The sequence below is a fragment of the Gavialis gangeticus genome, unplaced genomic scaffold (assembly GCF_001723915.1).
Source record: "Gavialis gangeticus isolate Ggan-Ray unplaced genomic scaffold, GavGan_comp1, whole genome shotgun sequence".
In the NCBI taxonomy this organism is placed as follows: Eukaryota; Metazoa; Chordata; order Crocodylia; family Gavialidae; genus Gavialis; species Gavialis gangeticus.
In genome coordinates, this window is record NW_017729031.1 from 9,881,130 (window position 1) to 9,902,918 (window position 21,789).

The 21,789-nt window shown below is 43.3% G+C and overlaps 1 protein-coding gene across 1 annotated transcript in view; it reads left to right on the plus strand.

Moving 5' to 3' along the window:
* The window catches only part of ORC4 (origin recognition complex subunit 4), a 58,465-nt gene that overhangs the window by 25,789 nt on the left and 10,887 nt on the right, over window positions 1-21,789 (plus strand). The window contains exons 4-10 of the mRNA XM_019522448.1: window positions 581-656; window positions 2,419-2,504; window positions 6,910-6,958; window positions 9,475-9,626; window positions 12,128-12,301; window positions 14,189-14,275; window positions 18,539-18,647. Coding sequence (XP_019377993.1) covers window positions 581-656; window positions 2,419-2,504; window positions 6,910-6,958; window positions 9,475-9,626; window positions 12,128-12,301; window positions 14,189-14,275; window positions 18,539-18,647 — 733 coding nt within the window. The remainder of the gene's footprint in view (window positions 1-580; window positions 657-2,418; window positions 2,505-6,909; window positions 6,959-9,474; window positions 9,627-12,127; window positions 12,302-14,188; window positions 14,276-18,538; window positions 18,648-21,789) is intronic.

Consider the following 21,789-nt stretch of genomic DNA (forward strand, 5'->3'; position numbering starts at 1 on the left):
CCCTACAGGTGAGAGACTGCCCAGGAGGGGATCCCGAGGCCACTGTGGGTGCACCACCGGCCCGTCTTGCCCATCCATTAGGGCAGGAGTGGGGGGTTGGTCTTGGCTTTTGACCTCAAAGACTGATGACATTCAAGGAAAGAACTGCAAGCTGGTGCTCGCGTATTAGCCAGATGTACTGTCCCTCTGTGAGAACCCTGGAACTGGTAGATAAATAGGATTGGGGTTATTTTGTTTGCTTTGCCTGCATTACTCTCATCTGCTATCACTGTGTGTGAACAAAATTTGCCTGTTATTGAATGGAAGAAGTCATGGTTGGTATGAGGGTTTGGGTCCTCCTGGAACAAGGTATCAGGACTGGGTCACAGATCCAGTGCCAACAAAAACTAGTTGGAAATTTTCCTCTGAAATCTAGCAAAACGATGTCAATGTTTCACGTTCTCAAGCTTATGACTGACAAAGTGGTATCTTCCATATTACTAGGTATTTGATTCTCTTTGTCTTTTAATATCTTTTCTTATAGTTTTTAATTAAAATTCTGTGGTGGAAAGCATATTCAATTTATACGTATCTTTCCTAGTTACTAAACCACGTGTTGAAGGAGCTCATGGAAATAAAGCAAGTAAAGGAAAACCTCTTACAAGTTCACCTAAATGGTAAGTAATTTGGCAGCATCAGTAGAGATTACAGCAGGGACGGGCAATTATTTGGGGCAGAAGATCACTTGAAGAGGTTTGGTGAGCTGCTGAGGGCCGCATGGGTAGCCCCGTTCCTTGGCAGTTGCCCTGCCCGTGGTTACCATCTTGGGACTGGAAGTCCTACCCCTAACCCCTGACCATTGCCACCTGAAGTCCCTTCCTTTGCCCCCCAGAAATACTCCTTTTGGGAAGGGGTTGCCATCTTAGAACCAGAAAAAAACAATCATTCAGCAGAAGTCAAATGCCTGCTATAACATATTTTAATTTTATTACAAAAAATATTTTTGTTATGATCTGTATTTGCATAGTGTGTATAGAGATGATTGCATAATAACTCAAAAATAAATTATTAGTCTTTTATATTGTGTTGGGGGGTGGGTGTGGGGGTCTGTATGATAGTGTTTGGGGGACATGTGAGGGGAATTTGTGAGAAGGTGTTGCTATGTGTAGGGGGCATAGGGTATGTTGGGGGTTGTATGGCATTTGTGGGGCTCTGGAACACTGTCCTCTCCTGCAGTCAACTCAGGCAACACAGGGGGAGTCGGGTTGTATATATGTGTGTGTAGCATTTGTGGGGTGGAAGGGATGTGGGGACACCCCCCACACACTGCACCCATGGTGCAGCATCAGGTGGGGGCTCTGGTGCCTGGCTCTGGCTAGCACTGCACATCGCATCAAGGAGCGCAGCCCCTGCTGAGCAGTTTCCATTGCCGGCACTCCCCACACTCACACGGCATGGGAGGGAAGCCCCACACACTGGAGCCGGCTGCCTTTCCCACTGCAGCCTCTCCAGTGCCTGGGGCTTTCCTCCCTGCCGTGTGAGCATGGAGAGCGCCCGCGATGCAGACAGCCCAGTGGGGGCTGCGCTTCTGGCTGCGATGTGCAGAGCTGGCCAGAACCAGGCACCAGCTCTGAGTACCCCCCTGCTTCCTACCAGGGCTGTGCACCATGGGGGTAGTATGGGAGGGGTCCCCATACCCCCAACTGTCCCCCACACTCACACTGCCCAGCTGAACTCCTCACTGCCCCTGGGCTCTGCACTGCAGCCAGCTCCAGCCCTATGGTCTGCGCTTCTGCTCTACCTGCTGTTTGGAGGGAGCAGGATGCTGGGGAAGCCTGCAGCAGCAGCCCCACCTGGTGCTAGTGGGGCCGGGTCCTTCCACCCACGATGGTGGGAGCGAGACATAATAGGTATGTTGGGCACCTCACTCCCACCTTTGCGGGTGGAAGGGCTGGTTGGGGCACAATTCATTTGTAGGGTGCCACAGACTGGGTGAAAGTGCCTGGTGGGCCAAATCCAGACCACGAGCTGTATTTTGTCTGCCCCTGCATTACAGCAATGTGCATGGGAGTGTTCAGCTGAGCTTCTCTTGACGTTTTGATATGGTTTTGAGACCATGTAGAAAACCAAAGTCTAGTAAAGATCTGTTTCAAGAACTCTACCATTAGAAGTCACTCATAACCAGTTACCTGGTCTTCCATTGTAAAATATGAACTGGCTGAAATTATCTCTTCTAACACTGTTTATACAGAGATAGTCTTAACTCAAAAACTGGGACTATTATTGGTTTGTGTAAGGTAACATTATTCCATTACCTTTTTATAGCTTGTTAGATGTGGATGAAGCATAGTTGCTACCGTAGGTGTAGGACGAAAAGGATAATTTACACTGTCTAATGTAAAATTGCCACTATTTTTTTTTTCTTCTTTTTTTAATAAGGCCTGTTGCAGACCAATGATAAAATAGCTCTTAAGGAGATCACAAGGCAACTAAGTCTAGAAAATGTGGTTGGAGATAAAGTTTTTGTAAGTATTGGCTTCAGTTCCTTTAGATGCAAATAAAAATGAAACCTAAAGCTCCATCCAAAAAAGTCTTGAGAGAGGCGCTTCTTGCTATATACTTTAGTCATGTTGTACCACATGTTTAAAATACTCGTCATATATCTATTGCTTCTAATATCTTTTTTTTCCTGCCAGTCCATACGTAACAACCAGTTAAGTAGATTGTTGTCTGTGAAAGCTTATGCTTCTGACTTCATAAGTTTCTAAGGTGCCACCCTGCCCTACTTTCTCCTGATCTTTGAAAATCCAATTTCATAGGAGTGTGAGAATAAAAAATGCTGTCCAATATTGCCATGCAGTAACTGTGATGGTACCTGAGGCAGGGGTTCGCATCTTGTTACAGCCAGTCCTGTTGTCTCCCAGTCTACTTAGAAATCTTCCTGGTCCCAAACTACCTACTACAGTATAACCTCATGAATCCGGCATGCTTGGGACCGAGCACCTGCCAAATATCTGAAAATGTCAGATTTTTGAAATCCGAGTGGTGGCTGGTCAGGGGGAGAGGGGGTAGCGATGGGTGGTCCCTGAGTAGCCACGTACGGTGCAGGGTGGTTAATGGCGGCAGCAGCTGCTGCATGGGAGCTTTCCCCTCCGTGTCTGGGGTGAGGGGGAGCGGTGGCCGGTCCTGGAGCAGCCAGTCCAGTGCCAGATTTCTGAGAGTGCTAGATTTCTGAGATCCAGATTCATGAAGTTTTACTGTACGTCTTGCTGAAAAAAATTAATTAGGAGATGGGGAGGAATCTGATGATAAGGTCTCTTCTGGTGTCTGCTGGCTCCCTGATTGTCTTATCTCAAATGTAGCTCCTCTGGCTCAACACTGAAGTCTTCCCTGTTCTGGTCCCGGGGGCCTGAGGGTGCCAGGCTCTCTGTCTGTCCGGAAACTACTTCTGGGCTTCAGCTTCTCTGGGGTCTAGAACGCAGAGCCTCAGGCTCAGCAAAGACACCACCTGACTCCTTTAGGCTACGGCAGCAGGTCCTTAGGCCTCCAAGGGGAGGATATCGCACAGGATGTTGGGGCACCATGTAATGCAGGATCCTCATTTCACCTTATAGTCCCTTCCGGTCCACTGGGTGCCCACTGAACAGAAAGCTCAACTTAAAGTTCCTTCCTACCTTTAGGGTAAATGACCATAGTTCACAACTCAGGGATTTACCCCTTAGGCATGCTACTTACTCCATCCATCACAGCACTCCCTTCAACAGGTAAGGGCAATCCAAACTTGTGCTCTTCAGGGCTTTACTGTCCCCATCTCCTTTTGTCTGAGGCATCCATTTAATTATAGCAACTTGAATTTAACCATAGCAATTTTTTAACAACCTGAATTAGACTGTGAATATAAAATGGGTCAGACATCCTTACTGAGGGACTATCAACACATTCCCAACCTGAAGGAACACAGGATTATGTGCTCTGTACTGGATCAAATTTTAAAAGCCTAGGAGGTCCTAATACTGTTACACTTTTGCTAGCCTAGTCGCAGCATTAGACATAGGAAGGACCCCCACAGTCATCACGGCTAATCCCTTGCAGTGTCAGAAATTGTTTAACAAACTGATCAAGATCCATCTTAAATCTAGTTAGTCTATCTAATACCCCAAATACTTATGTGGGGAGGTAGTTCCAGAGTTACTCCTTGTTTATTACAGGTATCTAAAGATTCAGTTCCTTCATGCTGTCTTAAATTTTCTCCCCTAACATCCTCTCCACTGGGTCTCAGGGAAGACAAGTTAATAAGATTCCAGGATTTTTTTTTTTTTTTTTTTGCATTACAAGTCCTTTTTTCTTGCAGATTGGTTTTCCTATGCCAGTTTACATACTAACCTTACAGCATTGTCTGTTGATATGAGTCCAGTTAATATGATTTACATTTATTTATAAAGTCCCCCATCTTATGCTAACAGCTTTGTATAACCTGTATAGGCTGATACATTTGTTGTCTTTAACTGGTCTCATGTTACTGAGAAGATGAGCTGAACATCTTCTATTTCCACAAAGCTCTCACCTAAAACAGGTGGTCTGTTTGCCCTGGAGTATCAAAATTGTATTTAAAAAAGTATACTATAGCTAGTGTGGAGTTCAGCCTGTTTTTCAGTTAATATTCTTTTTTACTGATCTATATTGGCTGTATTTGCATGTTCAAGGAGTGCCAAGTCAGAAGATGGAAACTGAAATAAAATCAAGATCATTCTAAGCATCATCTCTTGCTCTGCTTCCTGATGGGACACATGAGATTGGTAGATTTGCATAGTTACTAATTAGGCTACAATAGAATTCCTCAAATGAAAGATTCTGTGGTGGAATAGCAGTTGGGAATCCATCAGGGGCTTTACCATTGAGGACTATTGTGCTCAGTCTCTTAAAATAAGTGTTTACAAAATGCAACATAACCCAACAACTAAGCAAAATTTCAAAATGCCCATCACCTATGCAATATCCATCTCACTAGCCAGTCAATCAAGAAGAGAGGGAAACTAAAGAATTTTAAGTTGCATCTTTGTTTCCTATGCTGAGGATTTCAGACATCAGCATGTTGTCTTAAGTGATTTATCAAGCATGTGCAAAGGAAGAATTCTCCCTGCCTTCTTCCTCCCACCCAAAAATAGGACAAAATAAATGGGAGAGCAAAAAAAAAAAGAAAAAAAGTAGTGGCGACGTTCATCATCAGTAACTTGACTAACATCAGTAACTTGAAAAGTACAAACAAAGTAAAAGGTATAAAATTCATTATATCATTTTCCGCAACTCCAGCTACCAAGAAGAAAGCAAAGGGAGGTGTCAATAGCTCTGCTATCTTGAGCATAGTAGTAGTAGTATCCTTACAGCTTTTCCCTCTAGTGTATTTCTCTCCCCTTTATTTATGCAGGAAACCGAGTTTAATGTACAAAGGCTGGAGAAGGTAAGAAATAAATAACCCTGTTCTTCTGAAAGGAGAGAAATCATTAATGCTTCTGCCCTTGGGCTACAAAGCTGTCCAGCCCCTTCACCAGCTTAGTAACTAAGCTGCCCCCATTTCTATCTAAACAAATAATCTTTCCCCAGTGGCTTGTAGCAACCTGTAAAGTAAATAGTCCTCTTTACTGCCTACCTTTCTATAATGTGGCTTGGGCTGGAAGCAAGTGGAGCAGACCAGCCATACCTTGACAGGCCTGTCCAGCTTCTGATTGGTGGGGAGCTGTATACCTTCCCATGTACCCTAACATGAACAAAGAAGGAAAATAGAGCCAGAGAAAAGAAAGAACTAGAAACAGACAACATTTCTACTAGCTGTTTCTTGTCCATTCTTCCCCTTTCCTCAACTGCATACCAACAAAATAATGGTGGATTAACAAATTTTCTGGGAACAAGCGTTACATGGTTAAACATATATGCATGTGCAGAGGACAGCTGTCAACTCAGGAATGTATTTTATTGCATACATTCAGTGTCCAGTTTTCCAAAAAGCAATGCTACAGGTAGATCCATAATTTTCAATATAACTGTTCCTCTCTTAAAGTAGGACTGTCTAACTTGTAGCCAGCATGGGGTTAATATGCAGCCAATGGACTGCTGCCACTCCCTTCATTGCTCCTGCAGAGGCCAGGCCACTAGGCTGCATGCAGCCCTGACCCCTGCCTCTGCTGTGTGCACAGTGCAGGTAGCCTGGCTCCCCCTTGGAGTACTTTGGGTGGCCAAGGCACTGAGTCAGATCCCTCCTTTCCATACCTCTTGCTGTGTGTGCAGCCTCCTACAGATAGGGTGGGCACCCTAGCCTCTCTCCCCAGGGTCTTCTACTGCATTGCCCTGCCCCCAGGTGCAGGGGCAGAAAGCAAAATGCAGAGGGGGCACAGGGAGCCTGGGGAACCTGGCCTCTACAGGAGCAATAGAGTGAGTAGCAGCTGGACAGTAGTCCATGGGCTGCATGTCAGCCCCCTGCTGGCTACCAGTTGGACATTCCTACTTTGAGATGAGTTATTGTCTTGAAAATTATGGATCTGCCTGTAGTGATACTTATTGGAAAAATGCACAATTAACATATGCAATAAAATTTGTTCCTGAGTTTACAGTTGTCCTTTCACATGCATATATGGTTAATTAAAGTATGTAATGCTTGTTCCTAGGAAATTTATTAACCTACCATTATTTTGTTTGTATGCAGTTGGGAGAAGAGAGAGTATCTTCCCCCTGCCCCCTAGGCCAAAGAGGTGCCTCATAGAAGATGCAATTATAAAATATATTGTAAGGATTTATCCTGTATTAATGAGAAGTTAAATAAAAGCCCATCTTTTCTCAGACACAGGTAAAGAAGGCGGATTTATGAATTTGACGCAGTTTATGTTTGCATTTTTAAGAGTGCCTTTGACAATGTGTTATGAAACTTTTTTCTTCCAGGGTAGTTTTGCTGAAAATCTTGCATTTCTTCTTGAAGCTTTAAAGAAAGGTAAATATTTTTTACAAGAAATCCTAAAACTGGCCCTGCATCTAACATATTTTCAGACACATGTCATACAGGAATAAAAGACTTTCATTTTATATGCATTAGACAAGGAAATTCTGCGTGAGACATTGTTGGTTCAAAATCAGGAGAAAACAGTTGTAACATTTGATTAAAACCTTATTGTTTTACTGGCATTAAAGACTCCTCCGGACTATACTAAACACCCAAAATAAGAGATTTAAAAAAATCAGAAAATAGTACTGAAGTCTCTCTTTAATGATTTTTAAAAACAATTATGCAGTGTGATATTTTACTCTGCCAAAAATTTAGCCAAACTTTTGACAGTTTGATTGTTCATCCTGCCAAGGACAGATGTTCTCACTCCAGCTCTGCATGTGTAGCAATGGTGGTTATAATTATAATGTGCAGTGCTTTTATCAGTCTATGTTCATGAAATTTAATGTAACAGATTGGTTTCTTAACTCTTCTTTTTATTTGCAACTAAAAATAAGTTATAACTAAATAACACTGGAAGGGAAGGTAGAGTGGCACCATAGACTACCTGGTTGAGAGAAGCATGAAGAGCGTACTCTGCCAGATGCTATGAAAAAACTGGCAGAAAGAAAGGGTTTCATGTTTCCCAAGGTAGGTTGTTGCCCATGAAAGCTCATGCCTCTCTCAAACCTTTAGTCTCTAAGGTGCCATCCTGCCTTACCTTCTGCCTGATTTCTGACTAACCCTCTCTCTGACAAGATATTTTGAAAAAGAACATTGTCATACTTAATCATATATGACACGCACCTTGTTTTGGGAGGGTAGAATGAAGAAAAATATTTTTCCAGAATCTTGCCTGTCAGGAAATGAGCTTACCATGTCTGAATGCTCCCAGCCATGTGGAGGACGCATGGAGTCCACTCTTCAGTATCACACACCTCCTTGTTGCAGCTCCCCAGCTACAAGTTAACCCTTTTACAGCCCCTGCTAGTTTGGCAGAAACTGGCCAATTTCTTTGTGGCTATGCTAAACCTCCTAGTTAGGGAGCAGCAGCAAGATAGTGAGTGATACTGAGGAGTAGAGGTGCACTGAAGCATCAGTTCAATATCAGATTGGTACAAAAATTGATATAAAGAAAATTGGCTGTATTGAAAATCCACCAGAAGTGTCCGATTTAATTTGGCCAATAAATGCCCGTGTGTGCATGCAGCACACAGGCAGTGAGGAACAGAGCCCAGCAGCGTGCAGCTGGTAAGTCTGTGGTGGAAGAGGAGGGCGAGGAAAGGAGTATGGGGGGTGGAAACAGATCAGCGCCCCCTTGTGGCTCAACCCCCACCTCCCCCCACATGCCAGGAAGAGGTGGGGCTGTACCAGGCAGGCAGTGGTGGTGCTGGGAGAGGAGCTACAGCAAAATTTGGGGTGGCTGCAGCCTGCTCCATAGCCTACCTCCCAGCGCTACCACTGCCTGCCCTGAACCCAGGCCCCACTGAGAAGAGCCGGGTGCAGCTCCAGCTCCAGCCCACAGCTGTAGTCTGCCCGCCATGCCCCATGCAGATCCAGAGGCACACGCCCCCTCTCCCCCCCATGCCCTCATGGGGTGCATGGAGCAGCAGGAGTTGCTGCCGCGCCCCCCCGCGATAAGCCTTGGCTCTGTCCCATGCCCTGCCCTACCCCAGCTGGGCAGCACCTGCCCCCTCCCTCCCTCACTGTGGGGGGTGTTGATCTGCCCCCACAATGCCCCTTCCTTCTCCCCTCTCCTTTCACTACAACAGACTTACCAGCTGCATGCAGCTGTATCGGAAATCAGATCGGTATCGGCTATCAGTATCAGCCCTCAAAATCTCTATCGGTGCAGCCCTGCTGAGGAGTGTACTCCATTCACGCTCCACGTGACTTGGAGCATTCGGCTGCAGTGAGAATGGAAATTAGTTTCCTCGCTTAGGATGCATGACCCAATATTGGAAAACTAATCTTCAAGAAAAATTTCCAAATTCCCCTCTGATTTTGGAGCAGTTCAAATGGATTATGCCATGGTTATGCCATGACCAGATAGGGAACTGTCTGTACACCCCACCTTGCCACATTCATCAGCTGGAGCATCTCATACTTATCACAGTGGTATGCTAGAGGGTGTGACAAGGTGGTTCAGTGGTGTAACTGCTTCCCACTCCCCTCCCCAGCCTCAAACCACCCCACCCATGTGGGAGTAAGGCAGAGCACTGGAATACCAGTAGACCATGTTACTATGCTTGAGCTTACATGTAACTGGAAGCCCTTCAGAATGAAATGTTTCAAAAGTTATTTCATTGAGGGTCACTTTTAGTGTGTCCATTTTTAGTGCTTTCTAGAGTGCATGCATCTGTCTGCTTGCCTTTTGAAAGCACTTCAGAGGTACCTGAAACTTTTTTCCTATTCTTGTCTGTCCAGGGCCTAAAATTAAAAAGTGTTATAAAGATGAGAATTGTAATTGTTGTGTGTTATGTATCAATTGAATAACATTTAACTTTTAAAAATTCTCCTCTTAGGTGACCGAGATAGCAGTTGTCCAGTGCTGTTTATACTGGATGAATTTGATTTATTTGTTCATCATAAGAACCAGGCGCTGCTATATAACCTTTTTGATATATCCCAGTCAGCCCAGACTCCAGTAACAATTATTGGACTTACATGCAGACAAGTAAGAAATTATTCTTCCCAGTGCCATAACTTACGTTGTTGACACTCTGTAATTCTTTACAAACTGATTTCTTAAGGCCTTAATTACTTTAATATTATATTTTTTTTCTTGGGGTTACCTCCACTTACCTGGGAGAGATCTTCCCCTGTATCTAGTGCTACTGTTATCTGACCATTTTAAAAATGGATTCCAGTACTAATAGCACTTCACATCACTTTAATTTGCTAAATATTCTGGGCAAACAGCAGTTAAGGAAACAGGCATATGATCAAGTGGGCAAAAACCCAAGCCTGGTGACATTTCAAGTTCACAACTTCTATGACTTGTGAATGACAGGAGCACAACCAAATAAACCCTTATGACACTATCAAAACATGAATGACTTTCTCATTTCGGATGATAAATTATTGTAGGCCCTCTTTAATCATGATGATACACAGGACGATAACTATTTTATAGTACTGTTTTAAGTGTTTTGTTGTAGAGATTAAATACTGTACATGGCACAAACTATTACAACAGTAGTATTAAAAGTCCATTAATGCCAGTCATTTAGACTTGGACATTTTAGCTTTCTTTTTTCTCATTTGTCTTGGTGCTGTGAAAAAGGTCATGGTTCTGAGAAAAGAGGGTAATATATACTTTTAAAGGAGAGTTGTACATATATACACAAACACACGTGTGTGTGCGCAACTCTGTCATTAGCCTTCTGCATGGGGAGGAGGAAAGGTATCTGTTATCTTCCATTCTTTGCAGAGATTTTTGGTGCTTTCTTTCATTGGAACAGGAAAGAACAGAAATGTGGGTCTTGACAGCATCACATCAATACAATAAGGCATAAACTACTGTATCTTGAAAAGATGATTAAACCAACTACATTGACCTTGGATAATGTTAAAAATAATCATCTAGAAAAAGAATAATGATTATTTCAATAGTTTCCATTTAGACCTTAAAGCAAGTTGACCTGGAACGTAATGTAAGGGAGTGAGAGGTCTATCCTAGAAAGTCCATGGGACTTCTTTAGAACGTAAGTGGGATGTGTCACTTTCTTATTTAATGTTGGATTTCATTTAACTAGTAATGTCAGGAGCCTTGTCTTCTATGGGTTCCTGCGTCTGAGTTCTCTACTCTCTCCACCCTATGGCCTATCTTCTCAATTAGATTCAAGAACAAAATCTGTGCAAAAATATTTTAAATCTTTCAAGTCTTCATTGAATCTTAGTCTGCATCCAGACAAGTGTGGCTGTGCAGTATGTGGTGTTGCAGCCCCGTCTGCAGCGCCACACACCGCACGTTCAGGTGTTCCCTGTGCTCCTACCTTGCACCGTGAGGGGGAGGGAGCTTGACCCCAGGAGGTCTCAGAATCAAAAAAAAAAAAAAAAGGGGTGGTGCAGGTGGTGGCAGTGCACACTGCTCAAAACCAGAGCCTGGCCTGCTGAAGCCATGCTGCAGCTGCTGACCAGGTTCCCAGCTGCAGGAGCAATGTGGCTGCAGCTCTTCAAGGCCCCCAGACCCCAGGTAAGGCTGCTGGGGCCATCAGAGTTGCTGGACTGAGCCTCCCTTAACCCTCCTGGGGTAACCTGCCACATGCCAGAGGGCACGGGGTATGGGCATTCCCCAGGGACAAAAAGCAGCAGCACAAAGTGTGCCACTTCTTGTCCCCAGGGAAACAAACGTCTGCACTTGTGTGGACACACCCTTAGCGTCTGAGGGTCACTACTTAAGAGTAAAGGTTTGACACTATAGTAGGTCAATGGATTGTGTTCTTTGCTCCAGTGTTTTGTCCTGTTAATACAGATTTTCCTTCTAACGTGTGGAGACTTTCTCCTTTTCTTGCATCAGAATAAGATTATTTCAAGCCCAAGTCATCCTGATTTCAGGGCAAGTAAAAAAAAAAAAAAAAAAAAAAAATGAATAGGAGCAAAGTAACTAGTTTCTTTTGTAGAAATTGTCATAGGTTCCTTCTGATGTCAAGCTGTCTGCTGCCTCCAGAGGCAAGACATGATTATTCTTGCTCAAAAACAGCTTAAGAATTCTCCTGGAGCAAACAACCACCATTATCTTCAAAAGAGAAATATTGAATCTTGAGATTTTTGACGCAGGATCTCTCTAGCCTGGCAAAAGGCATGTGAAATGACAGCTACCAACCTACACATGTCTACTAAAGAGACAACTTGTCTAGAACCTTGATAAAGTGGCTGAAACTCCTTGAATATAAACCAAAGCAATTGAAATATTTACATAATCTATGGGGGAAAATGAGTATCCTAGCAACTAATTATTGTGTGATGTGTACTATAGCACATGGATTGCTTGGGGTTAGGCATTTGAAGTATACTGTCAATTTATTTTAAAAAGGAAATTCTTTGTTATAACCCTGAGAATAATAAATCCCAACTTTAAAGTGCTTTCCCTATTTGTGCTTTGTTCGTATCTTGTATTTCTTTTAGCTTAGATGAAAAACTGTAATAAATAGAGGTCCTTTTCTTTCTAACAAGGATATTCTGGAGCTCCTGGAAAAGAGAGTGAAGTCAAGGTTCTCCCACCGTCAGATATACATGATGAACTCATTCGATTTTAAACAGTACCTTAAAATATTTAAAGAACAATTATCTCTACCTGCAGAATTTCCAGACAAGTCTTTCACTCAGAAATGGAATAAGAATGTTCAGGTAACTTGAAACAAAAGGTATAATAATGAGACGTTTGAAATCATAAGTGTAATACATAAATGTGCAGAGTTGTTATAGGCTGCATAACTAACTGCAGATTGCACTAACATACACCAACTAGGTATCCATGTAGCTACTGTGCCCAGGGTCCTATTTTGCCTTCCAGCTCTACAAAACCATGTAATTAACCATAATTTTCAACATTTCCTAATAAAGATCTTTCCTCTTTTATCTGCATATGAGAGGAATTTGCTGCGAAACACGTGTTAGCTTTCATAGTTTCTAGGGTTGGAAGGGACCTGAGCAGATCATCGAGTCCGATCCCCTGCCATGGCAGGAAAGAGTACTGGGGTCAAACGACCCCAGCAAGGTATACATCTAGCCTCCTCTTAAAGACCCCCAGGGTAGGAGCCAGCACCACTTTCTTCTTTGAAGTGTTAATACAATTAAAACTTTAATAGTAACCATCTATCTTCCATATGAAGGGCAGTATCTGGTGAATCACGTGCCATCTGATATTGCTGAGCAGATTTTTAGATTTGTCTTTTTGATGGAGGAAGGAGGTTCTTACTACTTCTCTTCATGCTGGTGTAATTTCTAAATGGTTGCATTTCAGTGGTAGAGGAAATTAATCAATGTGCATTTTTTTTAACTAAACACTTTAGCCTTTTTAGTACACTTTAAATTGCCCTGTACTTTTTAAAGATATAGCTGGGTTTTGAAAAGCTGGTGTCAGCAGTGCAGGGACACACCAGACAACAGGGACAACAACAACTTCTGATTGTGAGCAGCTGCTTAACCAGTTCACTCTGCCCAAGTTACACTCCTGGAGCTGTGGCAATTAATACTATAGTTGTTCATCCTGGCAACAAATTTCTGACTTATGCAGAATCCCATGGGTGAGATCTGGAGCATTGAGCCATGTCATTGGGTCTGCAAGATTGCTGCAGCTCCAGGAACCATGGCAGTTAATGCTGCTACCTGCAGACTCTTCCCATGCCACTTGTCCCACACAGGGCAAGATGAGTTGGACACCTTTGGTCAGTAACATCAAAATTGTACCAGGATGGTATCGGAAGTAGCCACAGCAATTTAAACATTGGTTAAATTTTTATTTTAGGGTTATAGCTGCTACAGACTGGGGCTGAGGCTGTTTTTGAGATTAACTATCATAGTGACAGAAAAACTGAAATCTGATCTCTGAGCACCAAAGAGGTAGTTGGAGTGTGGAAAATTTAACTGTATAAAGAACCCCAATACTGTGGAAGTACTCTATTCTTAACTGAGTACTGACATTCTTAACTGAAGAGATGATAATCCCCATCTTTTTTTGAAAGACTTAATTACTAGAGCAGAAGATCAAAAATCCTAAGTAATGGGCAATGGAGGGAAGTATCACAAACAGCAAACTTTACTTCCTTAGTGAGTAGTTAAGCTTTACTGTTATATAACTGATATCCTTTATTAGGCAATTTTAAGCTATTTTACTAAATAACAAGCTAGATAAATACAGATTTATGTATCTTTTTATAAGCTTCTCAGGAAAAAAAACTACAGTTCTGAGATGATCTCAAGCATTTAATCTAAATATGTTCATTTAGTATCTCTGGGTTAGAAGGGAACTAGTTAAGAAATAACGGCCATAATTTTGTATCCTACTGTGTAGTGTAATGACATACAACCACCTCACTTTTTTCCCCAAATACTACTCATGCAGGTGTATGGAGTGTGACAAGAACCACCCCTTGAAAAACTGGGGGACAGGGGGAAAACTCAGTGACCACTCTTGAACATAAAAATTACCTAACTGAAAAATTCCCAGATGAACAAAAACTTGTGTGCTAATCTTACCAGCTAGCTCAAATGCGTCTCAAACTCCATTTTTAGCATCTTTCAGAAGACAAAACAGTGCAAGATGTTTTGCAAAATCACTTCCACCATAGCAAAGACCTGCGATCACTTCACATGCTCTTGGTACGTATTAACATAATCTCTTGGATTTTTATTTCGTATTCATACAGTGGCCTGTAAGTGCACTTACATTTTATTGTAACATACATTTAGTGTGTTTAAGCTATGCTTGAACTGCTTCTTTTTTAATTGGTAGGTTTTTGATACTGCTGTTTTTGTTACACATCTTTGTTTTAGTTCCTTATTCCAATTAGTGTTTTTCGTTCTATAGATGCATACACTACCTGAGCAAAACATTTTGAGATGCTACTTTCCACTTGATATTCTGCCTCGATTCTTTGCTTTTTGCATCTTCTTATTGCCGAACACTTAACTGCTTTCCCTATGAACTCCATTATTCTGTCATCTTGTCCAAAAAGATTAATTTCTTGCATAACTCTGCTTCCTCTCAAAGCTTGCAACCAACTGCCCTTTGAGTCCTTCCTCCCTTTCCAGACGACAGGTATGTGCTTGGGTTTTATAAATCAGTAAGTAACAGCACAACCTTCCTCTGCTCCTGCTTGCTGCCTCCTATGCCTTTTTTCCCCCTCTTCCTTAGTATGCTGAGATTTAAGGCTTGTCTACACTGAGCTGTTACGGAGTAAGTGGATATTCTCATTATGATATACGAGTGCCTTGTTACGTTTTGCACTTCATATGCAAGTGTACACACATTTTCTAGACTATTTATTGATCTTAGAATTTATACCTAGCTTTGATTCTCTGAAATCTTACTCACATTATCAGGTTTTAAGGAAAGTCAAAGGCTGTCTAGTCCAACTTCTGTATCAGTGCAAGATGCACTGTTCCTAAATCTTCCTAGACTTTCCATACTTGCCTATCCTCCAACTGATGAACATCTTCCCTGGGGCAATTTGTTCCATCGTCCCACTGTTCTGAAAGTTAGGAAGCACATTTTTCTCCCCCTGAAACTAAATCTAGATCTGTTTTGCTGTAGTTCAAACCTGCTGCTTCATGTTCTGTCATCTTCTGGCAGCCTGTGAAACCACTTTCACCCCAAATCTTCTTTTCTCCATGCTAGACATACTTTGTTCTTTCAGCATTTTCCTCCCGGTTCTACCATTTCAACCCCTTCATCTTTGCTCTTGTCTGGATCCTTATTCTCTCCAACAATGGCTCTCTACCTTTTTAGGTAGCCTGTTGTTTAGATTCACCTTGGAAAATGCCAACGTTTAGTTTTCACTCATTTTTTGACTTTGGAAGAATAATAGAGCAATTCTTTTGTTGCAAAGAACTTAAAAATACCAAAATGTTTTTTGACATTATGGATTCCTACTTTAAATCTCTGTGTTGATCTAATGCTTATCTTGTGTGTTATTGCATGTGTAGGTGTTTGCACATGTAATAGTGCTGATAGTGTGGTACCCTGTAGCACCCCAGAAAGGGTCTGATAGCACCCCAAGATGCTGCAGCATCCCACTTATGAATCACTGCTGTACAACTATAAAATGCAGAGCCCAGAAGTAGAACTTTAGGTGACATCTAATTAGAGCCAAGTAGTGGCACTTTCACCTGATATCTGCCTTACTATTCCCCTGTGAATGCAGCCCAAAATTCTGTTGTTTTTGTGGAGATTACATCATATTGTTGACTCTTAAGTCTGATTTACCAAAATCCCCAGGCCCTTCTTAAGCAGGACTATCATCCAGCAGTATTTCACATTCTCATGAGTGTTGAGAAGCCCTGTTAGTATTTGTTAGCCTCCTCTAATCCTTCTCCCTTGCTAAATTAATGGAATAGGATCACTTCTAATCTTTCACCCCTTGTTCTTCGTTTAGTGAAAGCTCACTTACCACATCTTGACAATGTGGTCAGATTGTTCTGCCCAAACTCAGTGACCCAGAAAACTTGAACAAGTATAGTATTGTAACAGAAGCAAAGCTACTGGTAAATAGGTGTGCAGGACACTTTCTTTAATTGGCTAGAAACTAGGCAGCTAAATCTAACCATCCTACAGTTTGTTAGTAAAGACAGACTCTCTCACAACCATCTTAGTGGTATAGAGCAGGGGTGGCAAACCTACAGCATGGGTGATGCAAGAAAGCAGGGCAGAGAGATCAGGGTGGTACTTGGAGACAGTGAGGTGCTAATTTCTGGCATGCCTGCCAAAAAGTTTGGCCTCCATTGGTGTAGAGGGTATGTGGTCTTCACTAGCTACAAGGCAGTCACTTCTCAGTGTCTGCATGCATTTGTAAATAAACTTAAATAGCAGAATTGGAGTTCAGCCGTTCACTGCTGTCATCTTCACTTAAGGCAAGTTGTCCTCTGTAGATGTACTTTTCACTTAATTAAGATAGGGGAGGAGAGTGGCTTACTACAAAAAAAAGTCACTATTTGTAACTGAACGTTGTAGTCCTCTCACTATTCTACATGTTTTCCACTGTGTGCTAAGCCTGTCGGTTGTGATGACTTGCTGGTTTCTCATTCTGATTCCCCCATGGAAGTGTCCTTCAGCTGGCGAGAAAGGAACAAAATCTTGTCTCTTGACTTAGATCAGTGATTTTTCAACCAGGGTGCCAGTGCACATTGGGTGCCTTGAGGTACTTTCAAGGATGTCTTGGGGTGCCACACAGTGTTAGATGTGCAAATGTGATTCACAAGGTAAACCCAGAGACTTCAGTTAGGAGCAGTTTTTAATAATGGATTCCTTTTCCATAGTCGGAAAAAACACCCAACATGTGACCTGAGTCTAGAGAGGTTCAGAACCATGACCTGAGATCAAAGGTGTCAAAGATGGGCCTGATTTAGCATGCACAACCTTCTCATCTGGCCCACAGTGCTGCCTGTGGGTCTCATTGGACCCACATGCTGCATATGTGGCCTGAACTGGCCCTGCATACCACACGCAGAACTGGTCTGGCAGGGCCAGTGCAAAGCACAGTATGCAGTGTGCAGGGCTTGTCTGTGGGCCCAAACCACTCTGTGTGGTCTGAGTTTGATACCCCTGCCTTAGACAGCATCCAGTTCCTTTACCTCTTCTTCCTGACACCAAGTATAATTCTTAACAGGTAGCTGGAAGAGAAGAAATGTTGTCAGTGAGTAATACTTAGAGCATGATGGCCTGTTCACTTAAATTACAGTAAAGCACTCTAAGTTAAATGGATGCCAGAAAAAAACAATTAATCCTGCCGGGGTTGGAAATTACCAGTGGTCTCAAACAAGCCAGAAAGCCGCAAACAATTTTTTTCTATTTAAGAAGTAACATATAGTTTCTGTTTTGCTGCCTTGTGCCCCAAATTATGAGGGTTTAGAAAATTAAATTGTATATCAGTTTTTTAATTTCCTTTTATTGAAGAATAACATTGCCTAAGTGGTAAAAATAATAAAATATGAATATAAATGTGAAGTATTTAATTTGTAGTTTTTGTATAAAACCTAAACTTTTTAAGTCCAGTATATCAGCTGTCATTCAAAATCAAGAGCGATGCCCTAGCATGCCAATCTGGTGTGAAGCTAATACATTTCTATATACACAACAATTCTCATGGGCTAAAATTTCATTGGATGTTCATTTTCTATGATCGGCAACTGAAGGGTCTTGCAACTTAATCGGAGCTATTTGATGTTGTATCCACTGCAAAGTTCATGTTTTCTAAGAGTTTCAGCTGGGTTCTCCCTATTAAATATAATTTTGTATCTTGCATGACAGTCATGTAGTGTTTGGGAGTTTTGATTACAGTTTGCCTCAGCTAACTTTTTACATTATGTAAGTTAATTGAAGGAATTGCACCTTTTACATAAAAGACTCTCATTAAAATGTTGCACATAAGTAACTTTTAGTAGACTAGTCCCTGGAATGTCAAACTGAAGCTAATTCATTTATTAGGAGTGCTTAAAAGCCAGTTCTCAATTGAAGTTTGATACAGCCTTTCAGAATGCTTTGAATCATTTTCTGAGCCATTACTGTCTGATTGTCATTTTGTATTTGAAATCTATATTTTGGCCAGGTACTACAGTATGCTGTCTGTTTTCCAGATGTAAGATTTCTCTATAGTCTTGTCAGCAGAACTAATAATTGAAGCTTGGGCTGTTTTATGAGTTGTATTGATAGTCTATCTCTCTAGTAGCTAGTAGTTTTTTAGTAAACCTTTTGTACTGTGCAGTTTCTAATACATGTGTGCGCAAATGTGCGCGCACACACATGCCAGTTTTATTCCTGAATGTCTCTAATGTATTTATCAAGCACATACGCTTTCAAATATGAATGTCCAAATACAGAATAAATCATCAGTTTTATAGCAGAAATACTTTTTCCTTTCTTTTCAGATGCTTTCTTTATGTGGCAGAACTGTCTCTCACCCCCTTATTACTCCATCAGACCTTTTGGAAGCAAGCAGGATGTGTAGAATGGATTCAAAAGCTAATATTGTGCATGGTAAAAATTCCACCATCTCTTCATACTGTGTGTATATATTTATAGTGAATGTGAGTCCTCTGCAAGTGCCAGACTGATTACCTGTGAGATTCTTTTCTTTCTCCCAGCACAAGTACAGGTAAAGGAAAAGCATTTTTATTTTGCAGTGTCCTACCACTGTTCTGAACAAAAGGAGGAATAGCTGTTTTGCTCCCAAGAACTAGAGTTGCAGAAGAACTTGGATGCCACAATACTGCATATTGCAGCACCTGATAGAATCCACAGCCCTAAGCTAGGCAGTGGCCTCCCCATTCAGTGCAGAGGGACAGTTAGGTGCCAGAACATAATATAGGTAGATAGGTAGATAAAATCCTATACAAGTATTTGTGGAAACTGGGACTTCCTCCTTCTTCAGCGAGTGCCTTATACCAGGGGTCACTGACCTTTTATTAAAAGGAGCTACAGCTTCCTATCTAGATATTGCTATGGGCCGTCAATCCCATTCTGCCATCTCTGCTCTGTGTAAAAGGCTGTGTTTGATTTTCACCCCCCCTAATTCAGCCTCCACTGAAAAATGCACTCCCAGAAAGCTTGGCAAATGAGAGTTTGGACTTCCTAATTTGGTGGTGACTGCAAGCAGAGGCTGCAATGGAGGGTGAGGGAACACTGTAGCATGGGGCGGGCAATTATTTCAGGTGGAGGGCTGCTTAACGAGTTTTAGTGAGCTGTCGAGGGCCACAAGGATAGACCCACCCCTTAACAGGTACTCCGCTTCTTGGTTACCATCTTGGGACTGGAAGTCCTGGCCCTCGACCCCTGAACCTTTGCCACCAGAAGTACCTCCCCTTGCCCTCAGAAGTAGGGCTGTGCGAAATGGCTGTGTTTTGATTCAGCTTCAGATTTGGCTGTTTTGGAGGACAGCGATTCATTTCAGTGTTTCAGATCACTGTCCTGTTTCGTTTTGGCCAACTCCATTTTGGAGATTCGGCTCCACTGATTCTCCAAATCTGTTTTGAATGGGCTGCAAAGGAAGCTTTGCACAGCCCTACCCAGCCAGGTGGAGCTGGGGGCTTGGGACCCCAGCAGACAGCAGGATGGGGCCATGTGTGGCTCATCTGGGGTAGGGGAAGGGCCACTGCCCTCTGTGCAGGCAAGGAGACCCCTGCACAGATCTTGATCCCTGTCACGCTGAGTCCTGGGGCAGGGAAGCAGTGTAGAGTGTGGTGAGCAAGCCTGCTGGTCCCTGCCATGCGACACTGCTCCACAGGGAGCAGAGATCTGCACCTGGGGTCTTCTCGCCTCCACTCCCCGCCCCGCATGGCCTGGCTCCACAGGAAGTAGAGATGTGGGGCTGTACAGGGCAGGCAGCGGTGGAGGGGAGACCCTGGCGCCAATCTCTGCTCCCTGCAGAAGCCAGGTCGCACGGAAGAGATCCCTCAGCCTCCAGTTAGATTCCCCAGCTCTTCCCAGGGGAGGTGGGCCCCCGCATCTGCGCGCCAGGTTTCAGCAGGCTGCCACTGCAGGCTGGGGCCAGTGGCAGCACTGCAGTCTTCCCTGGTGCTCAGCATGGGCTGTGCTGAGCAGCTGCCACTGGCCCCAGCCTGCAGTAGCAACCTGCTGAAACCCCACGCACAGATCAGGGGCCCGCGTCCCCTAGGAAGAGCTGGGGAAGTGATAAGAAAGCTGGGGAATTGAACCAGGAGCTAGATGTCAATATCAAAGCAGCCCTCCCCACCTCTTCCCCTTCCTCTTCTTAGCTTCTGCTTCCCCGCAAGCCCGGCTCCAAAACCCTGAAATTCTCCAAAACATTTCCGAAATGTTTTGGAGCCTTCTGATTCATTTCAGAGCTGTTTCGGAGCCTTCTGTTTTGATTCAGATTCAGTGTTTTGGGTGCTGAAACAGCCCCAAATGACTCCAAAACAAAACGGCTGCTGAAATTTCACTCGGCCCTACTCAAAAGTATTCCTTTTGGATGTAGGTGGTTCGGTTTGTGGGGGAGTGTGGGGATGTGTGTGTGGGGGACTGTGAAGTATAGGTGTCGGTTACTTCCATACTAGAATTTTGTTTGCTTTCTGCACTTGTTGTATGTCAACTATAAAAATTTATGTGGGATTTTAGAGCTAATGAAATATGTCTGGATTTAGAGGACAAGAAACTAAAGTTTTGTAGGTATAAAAATGAAAAATGTACCTTTTTCTGCCAAAGGCTAAGAAGTGAACAGGTTTTTGTTTTCCTCCTTCTGTAATTAATCTTGTTTTGTTTATTGCAAGTCAGGCTAAGTGGCCTGGGGGCAATTGGCTCCATGCCCTCCCCACTATTGCATTGTGCACCTGAGTACTGAAGGCAAAGAAAAAAGCGTACTGACAGCAGAAGCAGGGGGCAGGGACAAAGGAGGAGTACACCTCCCTGACCTGAGCTTGTAGGGATTTGGTGAGGAAGGCTAAAGCAGCACTGGAGCTTAGATTAGCTTCTGGGATTAAGGATAACAAAAAGTTCTTTTTCAAGCATGTAGGAAGCAAGAAGAAGTCTCAGGGTAACATTGGACCCCTACGAGGCAGGGCAGGGCAGCTGGTGACGGACACGCGAGAGAAGGCAGAACTCTTCAACAAGTTCTTTGCCTCAGTGTTCCTGTCTGCTGACAATGGGGTGCTCTCGGGTGATAGCGTAGAGAGACCCAGGAAGTACGTGAGTCCCCCGACTGTTAGTTCGGACCTAGTTAAGGACTATCTGGGTCTTAGATGTGTCCAAATCAGCGGGCCCGGATGACCTTCATCCACGGGTGCTGAGGGAATTGGCTGGTGTCATTGTGGAGCCATTGGTGCAGCTGTTTGAGGACTCCTGGTGCTTGGGCCAAGTCCCTGAGGACTGGAAAAGGGCCAGTGTGGTCCCTATTTTCAAGAAGGGGAGGAAGAAAGAGCCTGGTAACTACAGGCCAGTCAGCCTCACTTCTATCCTGGGGAAGGTCTTTGAAAAAATTATCAGGGGCCACATTTGTGGGAGCCCTGCAGGGGAAGTGATGTTGAGGGGTAACCAACATGGGTTCGTGCCATGCCGATCCTGCCTGACTAACCTGGTCTCTTTCTATGACCAGGTAACAAAAAGCTTAGATGGGAAGGAGGAAGTCGATGTCATCTTCTTGGACTTCCAGAAGGCCTTCGACACA